Source organism: Trypanosoma theileri (assembly GCF_002087225.1).
Source record: "Trypanosoma theileri isolate Edinburgh chromosome Unknown TM35_Tth_19_V1, whole genome shotgun sequence".
Taxonomy (NCBI): Eukaryota; Euglenozoa; class Kinetoplastea; order Trypanosomatida; family Trypanosomatidae; genus Trypanosoma; species Trypanosoma theileri.
Genome location: NW_021639861.1, coordinates 125125 through 141748, shown reverse-complemented (window position 1 = coordinate 141748; position 16624 = coordinate 125125). Strand labels below are relative to the sequence as shown.

General features: G+C 37.6%; 7 protein-coding genes across 7 annotated transcripts; all 7 read left to right on the top strand.

The window, feature by feature from the left end:
- Positions 1 to 507: 507 nt before the first annotated feature.
- TM35_000191550 (endoplasmatic reticulum retrieval protein) lies at positions 508 to 1062 on the top strand (the record flags this gene model as incomplete). The annotated part of the gene is made up of 1 exon (XM_029026653.1): positions 508 to 1062. The coding sequence occupies one exon, from the start codon at positions 508 to 510 to the stop codon at positions 1060 to 1062; it is 555 nt and encodes a 184-aa protein (XP_028881977.1).
- A 1105-nt stretch (positions 1063 to 2167) lies between these two features.
- TM35_000191540 (proteasome regulatory ATPase subunit 1) lies at positions 2168 to 3481 on the top strand (the record flags this gene model as incomplete). Its single annotated transcript, XM_029026652.1, has 1 exon — positions 2168 to 3481. One exon carries the CDS (start codon positions 2168 to 2170, stop codon positions 3479 to 3481), a length of 1314 nt encoding a protein of 437 aa, XP_028881976.1.
- A 1103-nt stretch (positions 3482 to 4584) lies between these two features.
- On the top strand, positions 4585 to 7401 carry TM35_000191530 (kinesin; the record flags this gene model as incomplete). Its single annotated transcript, XM_029026651.1, has 1 exon — positions 4585 to 7401. One exon carries the CDS (start codon positions 4585 to 4587, stop codon positions 7399 to 7401), a length of 2817 nt encoding a protein of 938 aa, XP_028881975.1.
- Positions 7402 to 7883: 482 nt separating this feature from the next.
- On the top strand, positions 7884 to 10019 carry TM35_000191520 (uncharacterized protein; the record flags this gene model as incomplete). The annotated part of the gene is made up of 1 exon (XM_029026650.1): positions 7884 to 10019. One exon carries the CDS (start codon positions 7884 to 7886, stop codon positions 10017 to 10019), a length of 2136 nt encoding a protein of 711 aa, XP_028881974.1.
- A 343-nt stretch (positions 10020 to 10362) lies between these two features.
- Positions 10363 to 11550, top strand: TM35_000191510 (peptidyl-prolyl cis-trans isomerase; the record flags this gene model as incomplete). The annotated part of the gene is made up of 1 exon (XM_029026649.1): positions 10363 to 11550. One exon carries the CDS (start codon positions 10363 to 10365, stop codon positions 11548 to 11550), a length of 1188 nt encoding a protein of 395 aa, XP_028881973.1.
- Positions 11551 to 12080: 530 nt separating this feature from the next.
- TM35_000191500 (GTPase activating protein) lies at positions 12081 to 14240 on the top strand (the record flags this gene model as incomplete). The annotated part of the gene is made up of 1 exon (XM_029026648.1): positions 12081 to 14240. The coding sequence occupies one exon, from the start codon at positions 12081 to 12083 to the stop codon at positions 14238 to 14240; it is 2160 nt and encodes a 719-aa protein (XP_028881972.1).
- Positions 14241 to 15174: 934 nt separating this feature from the next.
- On the top strand, positions 15175 to 16326 carry TM35_000191490 (uncharacterized protein; the record flags this gene model as incomplete). Its single annotated transcript, XM_029026647.1, has 1 exon — positions 15175 to 16326. One exon carries the CDS (start codon positions 15175 to 15177, stop codon positions 16324 to 16326), a length of 1152 nt encoding a protein of 383 aa, XP_028881971.1.
- Positions 16327 to 16624: the final 298 nt, after the last annotated feature.

Here is a 16624-nt window from a genome sequence, read left to right as displayed (position 1 = left end):
TTTTTTTTCTTTTTTTTTTTGTGAGCCATTTCTTCTTTAAATGGAGGTCGCCGTATTGCATTATTCTCGGCTGATTGTAAGTCTCTATATATATATATATGCTGCGTAGTGTTTTTTTTTCACTTTTCGTGTAAATTTATATATTCGAGAATTTGGATGCTTTCATGCTTTATGATTCTATTGTAAAGATTTGTATCTTTTTCGTTATTTTCTTTTTTTTTCTTTTTTAACGGTTATGATGAGGTAACCCGTGAATTTTTTATTTTTCTTGTTTTGCTTCTTTCACAAGATAAGAAAGGAAAATCCCCCCTTTAGTTATACACATAATATATATATATATATAATTTTGAAGGCATAGACAAACACTTTCAATTGCATAGTTGAAGGAAAGAATTAAAACAACAAGAACAGTTAAAAAAAAAAAAAGAAGAAAAAAAAGAGACTTTAGTGGAACTGACGTGTGGACTAAATTTTCTTGTGTAAAAAAAAAAAAAAAACAACCAGAAGATGCCACCGCGGGATATTACTGGGCAAACGACCGCCTTTGAAGAGTTTAAGCGCAAGGCCAATTTAACATATCAGCGGTACCTTGACAAGAGTGTCCCACACCGCTCCATGCGATGGGCGATGTTTGCGTTTCTCATGATATTTTACATTCTGCGAGTCTTTTATCATGGAGGTTTCTACGTGATCACATACGCAATGGGTATTCACTTATTATACCTCACACTTCTTCTTATTACACCACTTGCGGATGAAGATTTCACTGAGGAATCTGAGTTACCAAGAAGAGGAAGTAATAATGATGAGGAATTTCGTCCTTTTGTTCCACGTGTACAAGAGTTTGTGGTCTGGTGCAGTATGTTTAAAGTTGTATCTATTTGTCTCTTTTTGACACTCTTTGATTTTCTTGACATTCCTGTATTTTGGCCAATTTTACTTCTATACTTTATTGTATTGACAGTAACACAGATGGGTGGACGCATTAAACATATGTTAAAACACCGTTACGTCCCGTGGAATGCAGGAAAACCAAAATACGTTCCGAAGACTTCAGTATGATTTCTTGAAAAAAAAAAATCAATTTTCTATTATTATTATTATTATTATTATTATTATTATTATTATTATTATTATTATTATTGTGATGATTATGATGATTATTATTCGAAAATTGTGTCTTCTATTTGAATGACGGTGTTTTCTTTCTGCTACTGTGTCTTTGTTTGTTTGCGTTTGCTTGCCTATATATATTTATATATTTATATATAACCGTGTGCCTGTTTTCGAAGTAATGTTCATTATTGGTACGGGAGAAGAGAAAGAGAGAGAGAGAGAAAAGAGAGGAGGTGAATGGACACGTCAATTTGATAAATGATAATGACGGTAGAGAGAGAGAGAGAGAAAAAGAGTTTAAGGAGAGAAAGGTGGGGAACAGAGGGAAGAAAAAAAGGTCTATTGGATGTAGGACTGGATAGATGAGGAGAAGGAAGGGATATTTTTATTCATCTGTGTCTTTTTCTTTTGCTTGTTTTTTTTTTTTCTTGATTTCTCTCTTTTTTTTTTTTCTTTCTTGCATTTCTATACTCTTTTCTATTTTGTGTATATGAACAACACCCGATTCTACCACATAGACACACATGCACACACAATATGATCTCTTTGTGGTTTATTTTAGTATAAGGTAAACCTTGAGATGATGTGTGCTACGTTGGTGTTCGTTTTTTTTTTTTTCCGGTTTTCATCGATTCTCTGTCATTGTTGCATTGTAATTGTTTCTTTTTTTCTTTTTTTTTCTTCTCTTATTATCATGTACAAACTATTTCGTTCAAATTATGAATTCTTGAAAATAATAAAATAAAATTTAAAAAAAAGGCCGTTGGAAAAAGAAAAAGAAATAGGAATACAGCTATACAGGTGTACATATCAGAGTAGGTGCACAGGGGAGGGTAGAAGGAAATACTGATAGTACGAAACAAAACCAAGCAAAGCAAATTCAAATAAAAAGAAAAAGAAGAGATCAAACAGTCCCCCCAAAAAAAAGAAAAAGGAAGAAATAAAAGGAAGAACAGAGAGTGAAAAGAAAAGAATATATATATATATATTTTTTTTTCTCTCTTGACTGCTATATAAAGAAGTAGTGTAACAACAGTGGTATTAACACATCATGTCGCACGAAAAGGGCGCTTGTCAGACTACCAACACGGTCCGAGTGAAGGATAAGGAAGAGGAAGAGGAAGAAATTATCCCACTTGATCAGGATGATATTGCGCTACTCAAATTATATGGATCTGGTCCTTATCATGCAACCGTAAAGGAGTTGGAAGAGTTTGTTAAGACAAAGGCAGAGGCCGTAAACAAGCAGGCTGGTGTGAAGGATAATCAACTTGGTCTTGCACCACCTGTGCAATGGGATCTTAACAGTGATAATGATGTAATGCGTTCTGAAAGTGCCTTACATGTTGGTCGTTGCACACGAATTCTCAACAAGGGACAACCCGATGCAAAATATGTTGTGAGTATACGTGATAATGCCAAGTATGTGGTAAAACTTGGAAACCGTGTAGCCCCGGAGGATATTGAAGAATCCATGCGTGTTGGAGTGGCGATGGGATATTCTACCATTCAAATTGAAATCCCACTTCCACCTCGTATTGATCCTTCTGTATCGATGATGCAAGTAGAGGAAAAACCAGATGTAACGTATAATGATGTTGGTGGGGCAAAAGAACAGATTGAACGTATTCGCGAGGTGGTAGAACTTCCTCTCACACACCCAGAGAAGTACACACAATTGGGCATTGATCCTCCCAAGGGTGTTCTTCTCTATGGACCACCGGGAACGGGTAAGACTCTATTGGCAAAGGCCGTGGCGAATCGCACAGATGCGACTTTTATCCGCGTGATTGGATCTGAGTTGGTGCAGCGCTACATTGGTGAGGGAGCTCGAATGATTCGTGAGATCTTTCAACTCGCCCGATCTAAAAAAGCGGCGATTATTTTCTTTGATGAGGTGGATGCGGTTGGTGGGGCCCGCGGTGGTGGGAGCGGAGATGATGAGATCCAACGCACCATGTTGGAGATGGTCAATCAGATGGATGGATTTGATGCCCGCGGGAATGTGAAGGTCATTATGGCCACCAACCGCCCAGACACACTCGACCCCGCCCTCACTCGACCAGGGCGAATGGACAGACGGCTAGAAGTGGGTTTACCAGATCTAGAGGGACGCACAAAGATTCTCCGCATTCACGCCAAGTCTCTTTCATGTGAAAAGAATATTCGATTTGAACTCATCGCAAGGTTGTGTCCCAACTCTACAGGGGCGGATCTCCGCTCGGTGTGTACGGAGGCAGGGATGTTCGCCATTCGAGCGAGGCGAAAGACCATCAATGAGAAGGACTTTCTTGATGCTGTCAACAAGGTGATTAAGGGACAGCACAAGTTCAGTGCTACAGCAAAGTACATGGTCTACAACTGATGAAGAAGAAGAAAAAGAAAAAAAAAAAAGGAAGAAGAAAAGAAAAGAAAAGAAAGAAAAAAAAAGAAAGAAAAAAGAAAAAGGGAAGAGAGGAGACAAAAGGGGAAGAGAGAGTGTGTGGAAGAAAAAAAAAAAAGGTGTGGCATGAGATCAGTTGTGCTAGTGGGGTCAATTTATGTATGTGTAATACTGGCGTGTACTTTCTCTTAATCCTCAGTTTGTAATTTCTTTCTTCTTTTTTTTATTCTTGTTCTTTTTTTTATTCTTTTTTTTTATGTGTGTTTCCTTTGTTTTTTTTTTTTTTTTTGTTTTTCTTTGGATATATTTATTTCGATCTTATTATTGAATCCAGTACTACCATTTCTACAAATGTTATTGCCTCCTTTCGTATACGAAAGAACAGAAAAATGGAGTAGAAGAGTCATAATGTTCTCTATTAATGTGATTATATGTATTACTGTGGATATGTACATTATCCCATTGTTTTTTTTTTTTCTTTTTCATGTTTATTCATTCTTCTTTCTTTCTTTCTCTCTTTTTTTTTTATATTATGGACTTGTAAAGGAAGGGAAGGAATCATCTTTTTCTTCTTTAGCTTACTCTCACTCTCTCTCTCTGTCTCTATCCCTCTCTTTTAGTGTGTTAGTGTGTGTGTGTGTGTTTGTGTCAAGTAAAGAGTAAAAGGAGAAGGCAAATAAACGAGCAACACAGACATTATATTTATATATTTATTCATATTCATACCGTTTTGACTGAGAGAAAAAAAAAAAAGAAATAAAGTGACACATTTTTATTTTTGTTTTCTCTTCTAAGAGGGAAGTCTGTGTGTGTGTGTGTGTTCATCGAAGTGGTAATAGAAATAGTTACCAGTAGTTCTTGATATTATTCTTATTATCATTCTATATATTTATTTATAAGATCAGAGGATTATCGTCGATATTTCAGTGTTTTACCGGGTTGGCTGCTTTTATTTCTTTCGCGTGGTAAACGAGAAACAGCTATAATAGCACAACGTAGGAAGTTAAAAAATAAGTAGATATAGAAGTTTAACCAAGAAAAACAACAACAAAAAAGAAAACCCTTTTTTTTGTTTACTTTTATACATGGCTGGGATTACTGGAGATAAGCGTAGCTCTATTGATGTACTCATTCGAGTACGACCCATGCGGGCAGAACTGAATGAGGTAAAATGTGCGTGGGATATCGGTACAAATACCCTGCGGGAAAAGAGTAATCCTGATAGTCTTTTCACTTTTGATCATGTATACAATATTGATGCGACCACACGGGAATTGTATGAACGCAGTGTACGCAGAGGAATAGTAGCCAATGTCGCTAAAGGCTATAATGGTACAGTATTTGCTTATGGTCAAACTGGTAGTGGTAAGACTTATACCATGTTAGGTGAAGATGGTATGGATGTTGGCGGTAATCATAATAATAGTAATAGTAATAATTATAATAATAATAGTAATAGTAGTTATCGTAATCACCACTCAGAGGGACTTGTTGCCATGACGGTTCGTGATCTTTTCACAGATCTTGAAGGAGAACTACGGAAAGATCCATCTATGCAAATATCTGTATTTGTAAGTATGGTTGAGATATATAATGAGCAACTACGGGATTTATTATTAGCATCAGGAGCCCCTACATTACCCTTATCTATACGTGAGAATGAGTATGGTGTATATGTACATAATGCTGTAAGGCGTCAAGTATCGAGTGCTCAGGAATGTACACAAGTTATTCATACACAAGCAGCAGCACGTGTCTCTGCTAATACTTCAATGAATGAACATTCAAGTAGATCCCATTGTGTTATTCGTATTCTTGTAGAAAAGACTATTCTTATAGATGATAGTAGTGATGTCTCTTCCTATAGTGATGATACAGATGCTGAAAATAGTGATTGTTTAAAAAAAAAAATTGTTTCCACACTTAATCTTGTGGACCTTGCTGGATCTGAAAGAGTTGCGAAATCTGGATTAACGGGTATGCGAAGAGTGGAGGGTGGACATATTAACAAATCTCTTACTATCCTCACTACTGTGATTAGTCGATTATCTGAGAATAGTAACTATATGAGTGGAAATAATACAAATACCACTAATACTATTGGGAGTGCTGGAACTGTAAGTGTACCGGCCTTTGTTCCTTATCGAGATTCTCGACTCACACATCTTCTTAAAACCGCTATTGGAGGGAATTCACTCACAGCTGTTTTTTGTTGTATCACTCCCGCTATTCAACATGTGGATGAATCTCGCAGTACACTACAGTTTGCGGCCCGAGTGAAATCTATAAAGAATAAAGTTTCTGTAAACGAAGTCGCAGATCCAAGGACGAGACTTCGGGAAATGGAATTATCTTTACGCCGGTATAAACGTATGATGGTAGCTACTACACTTTATTTATGGAGTAAGAATGTTCGAATTAAAAATATGCAAGAGAAAATAGATGAATTGATACTTCACTTACAAGGGAAATCTGAAGTGGACTCTGAACTTCTTAATAGTTATAATAATAATAATAATAATAATAATAATAATAATAATAATAATAATAATAATAATAACAATAATAATGGTTTTGTTCCTCCTGGTAAAACAGTACGATCATCATTAAATGAACAACAACGTATCATCATTGAACGGCTTACAGAACAGAATGAGATGCTGCAAGAAGAACTTGTGAATACTAAATCCGCACTAGAACGTAAAAGTGGAATGATGGAAAATAATAATAACTACATGGATCTTAATATCAATACAGGAGCCGCAGCCGCAGCCGCAGCTATTGGAGTGGCGGATGATCATGAGAAACAACAACTTCGTAGTGAACTTCGTGAATTAGAACAAATGTTAAAAGAAGCCGTAGATGAGAAAAATGCTATTCAACAGTCTATGGATGAATTGGATAGTTTCTGTAAAGAGTTGGAGGATGAAAATTCAGCACAGGCCTCTACGGTAAAAACATTAAAAGAAAAATGCAAGGAACTACAAACACTTATAGATGCAAAAGGAGATGCTGAGAGTAGTGCCAATGCGGAAGTAAATTTATTGAAAGAACAACTTTCCAAAACACAACAGAAACTATTAGAAAAAAGTCGTGGAGATGATTATTTACAGCAATTAACAAAACTACATATTGAACATCAAGAACTTCAGTTCAAATATCATCAACTACAAGAAAAACATAATCGTGAGATGGAGGAACAACACACCAAAGTGGAAGATTTACAAACAAAAATAGAAGAATTGGAAGATGAAGTAACGGAAATGCGGGATATAAATAAACTACAAAATTCATATCTTTGGCGATTAATAAGTGTGGCTTCTGTGGTCTCACGGGGAAAGGCAGCAGATCCAGAAGAGACTACCGCTACCGTTCGTGGTTCTCAAGTAGATGCGGCGGTGAATACACTCACAGCAGTGGTGTTATCATCATTGGAAAAACCCCCGGCGGTGTTGGATTCCGTCAAGAGATCTCAACAACGAGAAGAAGAAGAAGAATCACCAGAACAGGGAAATAATACAAAAATGACTGAAAGCAAAGATAATAATAATAATAATAATAATAATAATAATAGTGATGGTGATAATGCCAATCTTCAAAGACGTATTGAAGAATTACAGCGACAGCTTATTACAAGAGATGCACAACGTGATGTTATCGTAGATAGTAAATTAAAACGCATGCAAAATCTTGTACTGCGTCTTCATACCACAAATGCGGCACTTGTAGAAGAAATGCGAAATTCTTTTTCACTTAATGAGGAACTCTTTCGCATTGTGGATAAGCATCCAAAGTTATCTTCAAAGGTTGTCAAGGCTGGACTTATACCAACATCACTTAAAGCCGCACTTGAACGGGCTACATTAGCCAGAATTCCCACAAAACCATATGGACACAACTAAAGAGGAAGAAGGATAAAATAGAGGTAAAATAAGCATACCCACAGGAAAAGGAAAAACAAATCAGTACTTAAAGAGTCGATTCTGTTTTTTTTTTTTTTTTTTTGTTACTCTTTTCCTCTCTCTCTTTCTCTACCAGATCTCTGGATAGATTGCTTTTGCACTATATGTATTTCTCCATTCCTTTTCGTGGGGAAGTGCTCTACAAATTCTTTCCTTTATATCTCTTTTGCTTTTTCTCTACACACGGGATTATATTTATTATTATTATTATCTGAATGGTTTAATTGTGTTTATTTCATCTTCCCATTATTATTATTACTATTATTATTTTCCGTCCTCCTCCTCCTCCTCCTCCTCCTCCACTGTTATTGCTAATCTTATTATTACTACGACTGCTATTATCTTACGATCTCCACTCATCTCATTATTATTATTATTATTATTATTATTATTATTATTATTATTACTTTACACAAAAAAGAATGCAAAAGGTTGGGAGGCATGGTAGTTACGCCACACAGTTCTGGACGCGGCCCACCCGCCCACCACACCGCACTCGCCACGCCGTGTTAACCGCACATTCACGTAAAGCTCTCCAACGCCGTTTGGTACTGCCAATAGACGCACACGATTGGCAACGGGCGCTTGAAGTGTTGAATGCACGTTATGCCCGACTCGGCCGCACACCGGAGGATTATCAACGAGTCATTCGCGGCTTGGCAACTGCTGTATCTCCACAGCAACGCCGTCATGCCTTATATACATTAGAGGCACTACGGGATAAGGCATACGCTGGTGAAATAGTAACATCTGGAAGTTTCTGGGTGACGCTGGTGTGGGCCTATGCACAGTTGCGATTCCCGAATGAGGCTTACACATGTTTACTGCAAGCCGAGCGACGATGTCAATTATCACCACTCACACGGCAACACATGGCTGAGACACTGTTGCCACTACTGGCAGAGTCTGGGATGTTGACAGAAGTAAAGTATATGGTAGAGAATTTCTTAAACGCAGGTGGTAGTCGTCAGGAACGAGCACGTGTGATTAGTTTAGTAGCGGAAGCTGCAGCACGAAGTGGTTCGTGGGCAACTGCTATTACATCATTACAAAAGGAAATATCCATAATGACAGAAGAAACAGTAACATCTATGGAAGGGAATATGAACAGTACTGTAAATACTACACCACGAACACTTTCTTCTCTCTTTGTTAATAAGGAGGTAGTAAGTGTATCTGAAAAGGCATCTCATTCCCCTCAAGAAGTTTTACAAGTTTCAACAGAAGCATTGCGATCTATGATGAGTTCCATGTCAGATGATGGACAATGGATGATGGCTTTACATTGTTTACGAGAGTTACAACAGCGATCTAGTAGTAATGTTTCTAAAATAAACCTCTCTATTGGGAAGAATACAGAAACCTATAATGATGATACGGATAATGTGTCCAATCTGAAGAAAGATGAAGAATTACCAATGCTTTCAGAAGATGAACTACAACGACTTCTTAACTGTTTGGGAAGTAAGGAACGTTGGGAAGAGGCGATAAGAGTTTTTATTTCATACTATGGTTTGAATAAAACACCCTCAGAGAGAATACCCCGATCATTACATGTATTGACATTAAATTTACTCTTTTCCTCTTTTCCGAGAGAAAGCAGAGTAGTTACTCTTGTAGAAGATGACCAAGAGGGGGGAGAAGAAGAAGGAAAAGTAACTAATAATAATAATAATAAGAGACGAGGATCTATACAACTACAAATGGAAGTTTTACGTCATCCACAAGAAGCTATTGCGTTACTTAATCAATTGTTTAGCGAACGTGATGATGTAGTAGTGACTGATAGGATGATGGCAGCAGTGGGTCCTGCTTTATTACAGTTAGGCCACTGGGAGCGAGCTCTACATTTATTACGACAAACACCTTCTCTTAGTTCAAGGAAAGTGGAAAAGACTTCAACAGAGGCGAATCGTTGTTTACGTGAGCAATTAATGGCACTCCTTTACTATTTACATCATGCTATTTCTCTTGAAGCTCGTTTTTACACCTTATATCACTTTCCCTTTGCCTTCCCAAAGGAACTCTTTCAAGGTCTTCCACCTCCATCTGAGCTTGCATCGTATTTGAAGGAAATGAAACAACAAGAAAAGAAAGAGGAGATGGAAGAAAGAGTCAAGAAGAGCATACAAGAAAAGAGGGAACAGGAATTAACAGTTTCTTCAAAACTTCCTGAAAGTCTAAAATACCGTCCTTTCGCTTCTCGGCGTCGTTCTAACATTGTACAAAATACAGAAAAACATGATGATGAGCTTAAGCATCGTTTAACGTCCCTTTACACTAATCGCAAGATGGCGTTTCCCGAGAACTGGGATGCTGAGAGTGATCCACGACCACCGCCTAAGGGACTACACGATCAAGCGAGTGGGTGGAATTTCTACGGCCGCGGTGGTGAGATGGTATTCGCAAATCACAAACGCACAGCACATCCCTTTACTTTACATCCTAAAGTGATGCGTTCGTTGGCAGATCCATATCGTGGCTGGAGTTTAAAGCAAAATAGTTGTTGGGGTCATCGTGAGCGGGTGCGGAAGTGGAATGGACACAGTGCTGTTTAAATGGGGTGTGGTGTGGGGAAAACATTTCTCGAGACGAGTGGGAATAAGAGTGGGGGAGAAGAAAAAGATTCATTACATTACATATATATATATATATGTGTATTATTATTATTATTATTATTATTATTATTATTATTATTATTATTATTATTTCTGAGAGGAGTGTTATTCTTTTTAAGTATATCATTCCTTTTTTATTTTATTTTTTGTTTTTTATTAATTCGTTCTTTTTCAATCTTTTACTCGTGATTTATTACTATTATTATTATTATTTTAGAAAGGAAATTATAAGATAGATTGAAGGTTGGACCTCTTCTTTCTTTTCTTTTTTTATTTTATTTAAATGGCATCAACTTCTGGTACCCACACCCTTCTATCCCGTGTGAATTGCGTGGAGAGAGCAGCAGAGGTTGCCAAAAAGTCGCCACCTAAAATTGTCCCATTAACAGAGGAAGCCAAAGCTCTCCCTACACATATTATTAATGTCACAGATCCATCTAAATTAAATGCGCAAACACCTTTTTTTAAGTGTCCACCTTGGGCAGGGCTTCCAGTACGTGCCTGTCATCTACACTGCACACGAGATGGAGTGCCACTACCTTCATTAGGTTTGGATCGTTTTCCATTTTATTTATTTGGACGAAGTCCTGTGTGTGATTATGTGCTTGAACACCCATCGGTGAGCAGTATCCACGCCGTATTGGTATTTCATCGCGAGCAGGAGTGTTTTGTATTGATGGATTTGGGTTCAACAAATGGGGTAAAGCTTAACGGTGTTCGCATAGAGAAAAAGCGACCTGTTCCAGCTCCTATTGGGAGTAGCATACAATTTGGTTTTAGTACACGTCTTTACAAAGTTAGTTTGGGGCCTCCACCCTCTTCAAAGCGATTGCGAGAAGAGAGAGAGGAACGAGAAGAACTGAAGCTTGCAAAGGCACAGACAGCTGTGGATGCTCTTGTAGCTGCTACTAGTACTAGTACTACTACTAATATTGCTATCAATGCTGGAAATGATAATGTTACTTCTGCTACTAATTTAGTAAAAGATTCAGGCTTCACTTGCAAGACAGGAGTTGCAACAGAATCAACCGAAACTGTGAAAGAGAATCCAACAGGGACGGCTGTTGTTAATACAGAGAAGATGCAAACAGTAAAACCTACACCTGCTGTGCGGCACTTATATCATGTGCTTATTAAGCACAAGGATGTACGTCGCCCTGTCTCTCTCGCCCCACGTAATAAAGGAGATCCTATAACGCGATCGAAGGCAGATGCAGTGGCATTAGCAGAAGCCATTCGCTCACGACACGGTGAAAAGAAACAGTGGTCGTTAGAGGAATTTACTGCTGTTGTGAAGGACTTCAGTGAGTGTGGTTCTGCTAAACGAAATGGGGATTTGGGAATAGTGGAAAGTGGCACTTATACGGAGAAGTTTGACGAGGTGGCCTTTGCACTCGACGGAGGTGCTGTAAGTTCACCAGTAGAGACAGAACTTGGTGTACATCTTATTTACTACTACATTGATCCATAGGGAGAGATAGTATGCAGAAACTTTTACCCATCCAATTGTACAGTATGCACATATATATATATATATATATATATATATATATGAATAAATGTTAAAAAAAAAAAAAGAATTACTCACGTTCAAAGATACATACCTAGAGAGTATGAGGGATACAAGAGAGTTTAAAAAAAAAAAAAAAAGTGTGATGGAATGCACGGAATCGATAAAATATGATGGTTTAAATTTTTTTTCCCCCTTGAGAGAAAGGGACCCCATTGGGTATGCTTCTGTTGCAGTGTACGGTGATTTATGAATAAATGTGTTATAATTATTTCTTTTTTTTTATTGTGGTGATTATTTTTACTTCTTTTGGCTGTTTTTTTTTTTTTTTATCAGAGAGAAAATCAGAAGTATTTCTCGTTTCTCTTTTAGGTGCAAGAAAAACAAAAAAAAAAAGAGACTAGGGAAGGGAAAAGTAAAGGCCCTTCTAATTATTATTATTATTATTATTATTATTATTATTTTATTCCTGTTAGTATTATAGGAGGTATATGGGTCTTATTGCTGGGAGTTTAATAGCGAAACTGCTTGAGCACCCGCAATCTATACGTTTTTTTCACGTCCAGGATGGTGTTGTACTTAGTGGGGAATTCCCCTACAAGGATGAACACCGGATGGGTCGATTACTAATATTACAGCAAGAACCCCAACCGAGTGAACAGAAAAGATTGAGGAAATCCATCACATCTTCTCTTTCCACTTCAGTGAATGAAAGTACACCCACAGCAGAGGAAACAGTATCTAATAAAGTTACTGAAGAAAGTAAACAAGATAAGAATGATGGAAATTTCTTACTCTGGGTACCCTACACTTATCTTGCTGTTAACTTTCCACACTTACTCCCACCAACATTCAGTCATCTTATTGATTCCACAACGAATAAAGCAGATGAAAAAACGTGGAAATATATTACCTGTGCTGCGATTAAAAACATTTCAAGAGTACAACGTCGTACAAATTCCTTTGGGATGCCTATCATTATATTAACTTTTCTCGATGGAACATCAATGCATCCACTCATCTTTCGACATGGAGGTATTACAAAATTTCTGGAGGCATTAAAGAAAATAACTCCTATGCGACAGTCTCCTTTCCCAGATGACTTTGTTGTATATGGGGACTATGATGCCATTGTAGCAGAGACGGCAGCTGCGGCTGCGGCAGAATCTTCTCATTCCACGAGAGAAGAACTTAATGAAAGTAGTCATTCACCAACACCGCAATGTTCTGATAGTCATAATAATAATAATAATAATAATAATAATAATAATAATAAACGGAGTTCATTTTTTGAGGATGTCTCTCGTGAAGAATTACAACGTGTATTGTATGGAACTGGTGAAGTTTTTAATGGAGCACGTCTTCGTGATTCGTTAAATTTAACATTTAACCGCGTGCGATTAATGCTTCGAGGTTTTCCCGATCAAAAGCACAACAATACATCTTCAAATTCCACGCCATCATCTCAATTTCTGAAACCCAGCAACCATAATAATGATAGTGAAATTAATAATGATCATGACCACGAAAATCCATTAATGGATGAAGGGTTTGATCTCGTAGATGAACTCATTCCCATAGAGAAGCAAGTACCACGGTTACCAGAACCACAGAATGGAAGTATGGCATCTCCACTCACGGCTGCTGAATGGGAAAGTTGTTTTAATGGAGAAGATCGTCAAATTGATATTCACCGCCTTGAAGAGGCGAAACTTATTGTATACATGGGAGGAGTGGAACCAGATATTCGGTTCCAAGTATGGTGTTTTATGCTTAATGTGTATCCAGATGTACAAAACTCTACAGAGTCCAAGCGGCAGGAAATTCGAGAAAGATACGCACATATGTATGAGAAACTCACTCTACAATGGACAAACATATTTCCAGAACAAGAGAGTCACTTCTCTGCGTTCCGTGAAATTCGTTCTTCTATTGAAAAAGATGTTGTACGTACAGATCGTTTTCACTCTGCATATGCAGAAAGTGAAAGTGATAAACTACGTATGTTACGTCATGTTCTTATGGCTTATGCATTATTTAATTTTGATTTGGGTTATTGTCAAGGGATGAGTGATGTACTCTCTCCTATTATTCTCCTTGCTGAAACGGAGGTGGAAGCATTTATGTGTTTCCGTTGTTTTATTGAAGAGCATTGTGGGAATAATTTTAGACATGATGTTCGAGTTGGAATGGAAGTGCAATTTCGTGCACTACGTACACTTATTAGATTTTTTGTCCCTCGACTCTTTACGCATTTGGTCAATCAACATGCAGATGATATGGGGTTTTGTTTCCGTTGGTTACTAATGCTCTTTAAACGTGAATTCCCTATTGATGATGCCATGTTACTTTGGGATGTAGTGATTAGTTGTCCCTATACACCACACTTTGAGTTATTTATTGCGGCGGCCTTATTAAAGGCCATCACTCCACAAATACTTGAACAACATCTCACATATGATGAATTGCTTAAATTTGCCAACAGCACCGCTGGAAACCTCAACGTGCGTCATTTGATTCTATTGGCACAAGAATTCTACGATCATGTGGCTAGTCATGTTATTGCGTTAGACAGTCCAGGGACTACAATCGAAAGCTACCGACCGACTCTTGATGATATTCTTAAGGTTCTGGAAGGATCTTGCAAGTGAGTTACGCATACGTTGTTTTCTTTCTTTCTTTCTTTCTTTCTCCTTCTTTTTTTTTTTATTTCTATCTTTTATCTGTTTCTGTGTCTGTGCTTGACTCTCTTTATTTTGTTTTTTTTTTTTGTTTTTTTGCTGAAGTTAATATTTTTGATGTTGCGGATTATCTACACTCGTTGTAGTGGCTTACCTACCATGCTCAGCTGAATATATTAGGGTGAAAAGGGGAGAGGGGAAGCCATGAAGGAATATATATATATATATATATATATATATATACTAAAAGGTGAGAAACGCTCTCTGTATCCATATCTGTCATTGCGTTAGGTTCTGTAGGCGTTTCCTTTTTTTTTTACAATCGTGGAAAATGTCAAGTTTTGTTATTTTAAGTTGCTTCGCATGTGTGTTCTTTCACTTTTTCTTTTTTCTTTTCGCAACCCTTTCTACAGCTTGAAGCTGTGGTAATAAGATACACAGTGTCTAGCGTAATGTTTTCAATACACAGTTTCTTTTTTTTTTTTCTTTTTTTTAGAGCGACACTACTATGTGTGGTATGTGATCTTATATTATTGTTTTTTCTTTTTCTTTTTCGTTGTGTATGTTTCTTTAGTAAGTATCATTTCTTCCCTTTTTTTCTTTTTTATATATTTTCTTCTTTTTTCTTTTGATGGTATGATTAGTGCGCTGAGGAGGGGAAGGGGCTGGTGGGCAGAAAGTGTGTGCATGTGTGTTTTTTCTTTCTGTGTATATTATTATTATTATTACTGCAGGACGACACACACACACACACACATTTGATAACAGGAGCCCATCAAAAAACAAGAATACATAAATATCAGAAGGATAAATAACGCACATACTATTACAGATCCAATATATATATATATATATTTATTTATATTTATTTATATTTATTTATTTATTTATTTTTACATTTACAATGTCCAATCGACGTGAGAGTGCCCATGCATTTGTGCAGCGACTCCGAGCCACTCCCGTTTCACTTTCACCGCAGATCTTTCACAACGCCACTGATGGTGGATTGCGGCAAAGTGATGTGTTGATTGTTGGCGGTCCACCGGGATCGGGAAAGACAACGTGGGTGTACCGCGTGGCCGCCCAACATGTGAACAATGGTGGTCTTGTCACTTTTCTCTTTCTTCCCGGTAGTGGCAATTTTGTGTTGCGACGGTTTATGGAACAACTGGAAATGCTGACTCCATTATCTCTCACAACAGAAGATATGAGAAATAATGATTCTATGGATAATAATAATAATAGTGATGGGATAAGAACAACATGTACGTCTGATATTGAGACTCGGCGTCAAGCATTACTAAATGCACTCCATCGTGTGGAAGTGGTACACTGTGCAGATATTACGGATCTCGCTGTCTACTGCATGCATGAGAAGAAGAGTGAATTGGATTCTCTGCGCTCCGACACCGCCGTACCGCTTGTGATTGCGGAGGGTTGTGGTGGAAAAGGGAGTTATCTACATCACATGGAACGGGCGATGGGGCATGAATCCCCATTGTGTTATTGGTTTTTTAATTGTTTACAGCGACGACGGCGATGTGCACTTATTCTCGTAGAGGAATGGGGATTCACAGGAGTTGAACGGGAGGATTCCTCCTTCACAACTATAGTAGAGACAGAGTCTGAACTTCTGCGGCGCTTGCAGAAGGAAACATATCGAATGACGATGATACCTAAGTCTTATACAAACAAACGACAACGAATGAGTTCAACTTCTAATGTCATCTCCCATCCAGTGTCAGAAGCCTCTTCACATTTTGTGGGGAATCTGCGATTGTTTTATTTACACATACAGAGTATTCCAACAACAACTGTAACGATAACAACAACAACAACAACAGCAGCAGCAGGAGGAGGAGGAGGAGGAGGAGGATTTGTGACGGTGGCGCGATTGTTGCAGTGGCGTTTGATGCAGAAACAAGAAACAACTAGTGTGAAGAATGAAATATCGGAAGTCTTAACAGAATCTTCACGACCGCAGCGATGGCGTCACTCAATAGTGGAGAAACCAACACCATTCTGTGGGGAATTACTTTGTGCAGCACAGTTGTAAAAGATATGCATTATCAGTTATTAGTTTTTTTTTTTTTAGTTCTTGTTATTGTTGTTATCTTGTATTTCTCCTTAACCTACGGAGAGAGAGAGAGAGAGAAAGGAAGGAGAAAAGATATATAGCAACAGTATAGAAAAGGTATACCCTTTGCAGATTGAAGATTGGATTGATTAACCCAATTATATATATATATGTATATTGTTTCTGTATATATACATGTATGCATTCATATCTCATGAAGTGGATTCTTATAACCCTCACCATTAACTCAGTATTTTTTTTTTTTTTATTCTTTATT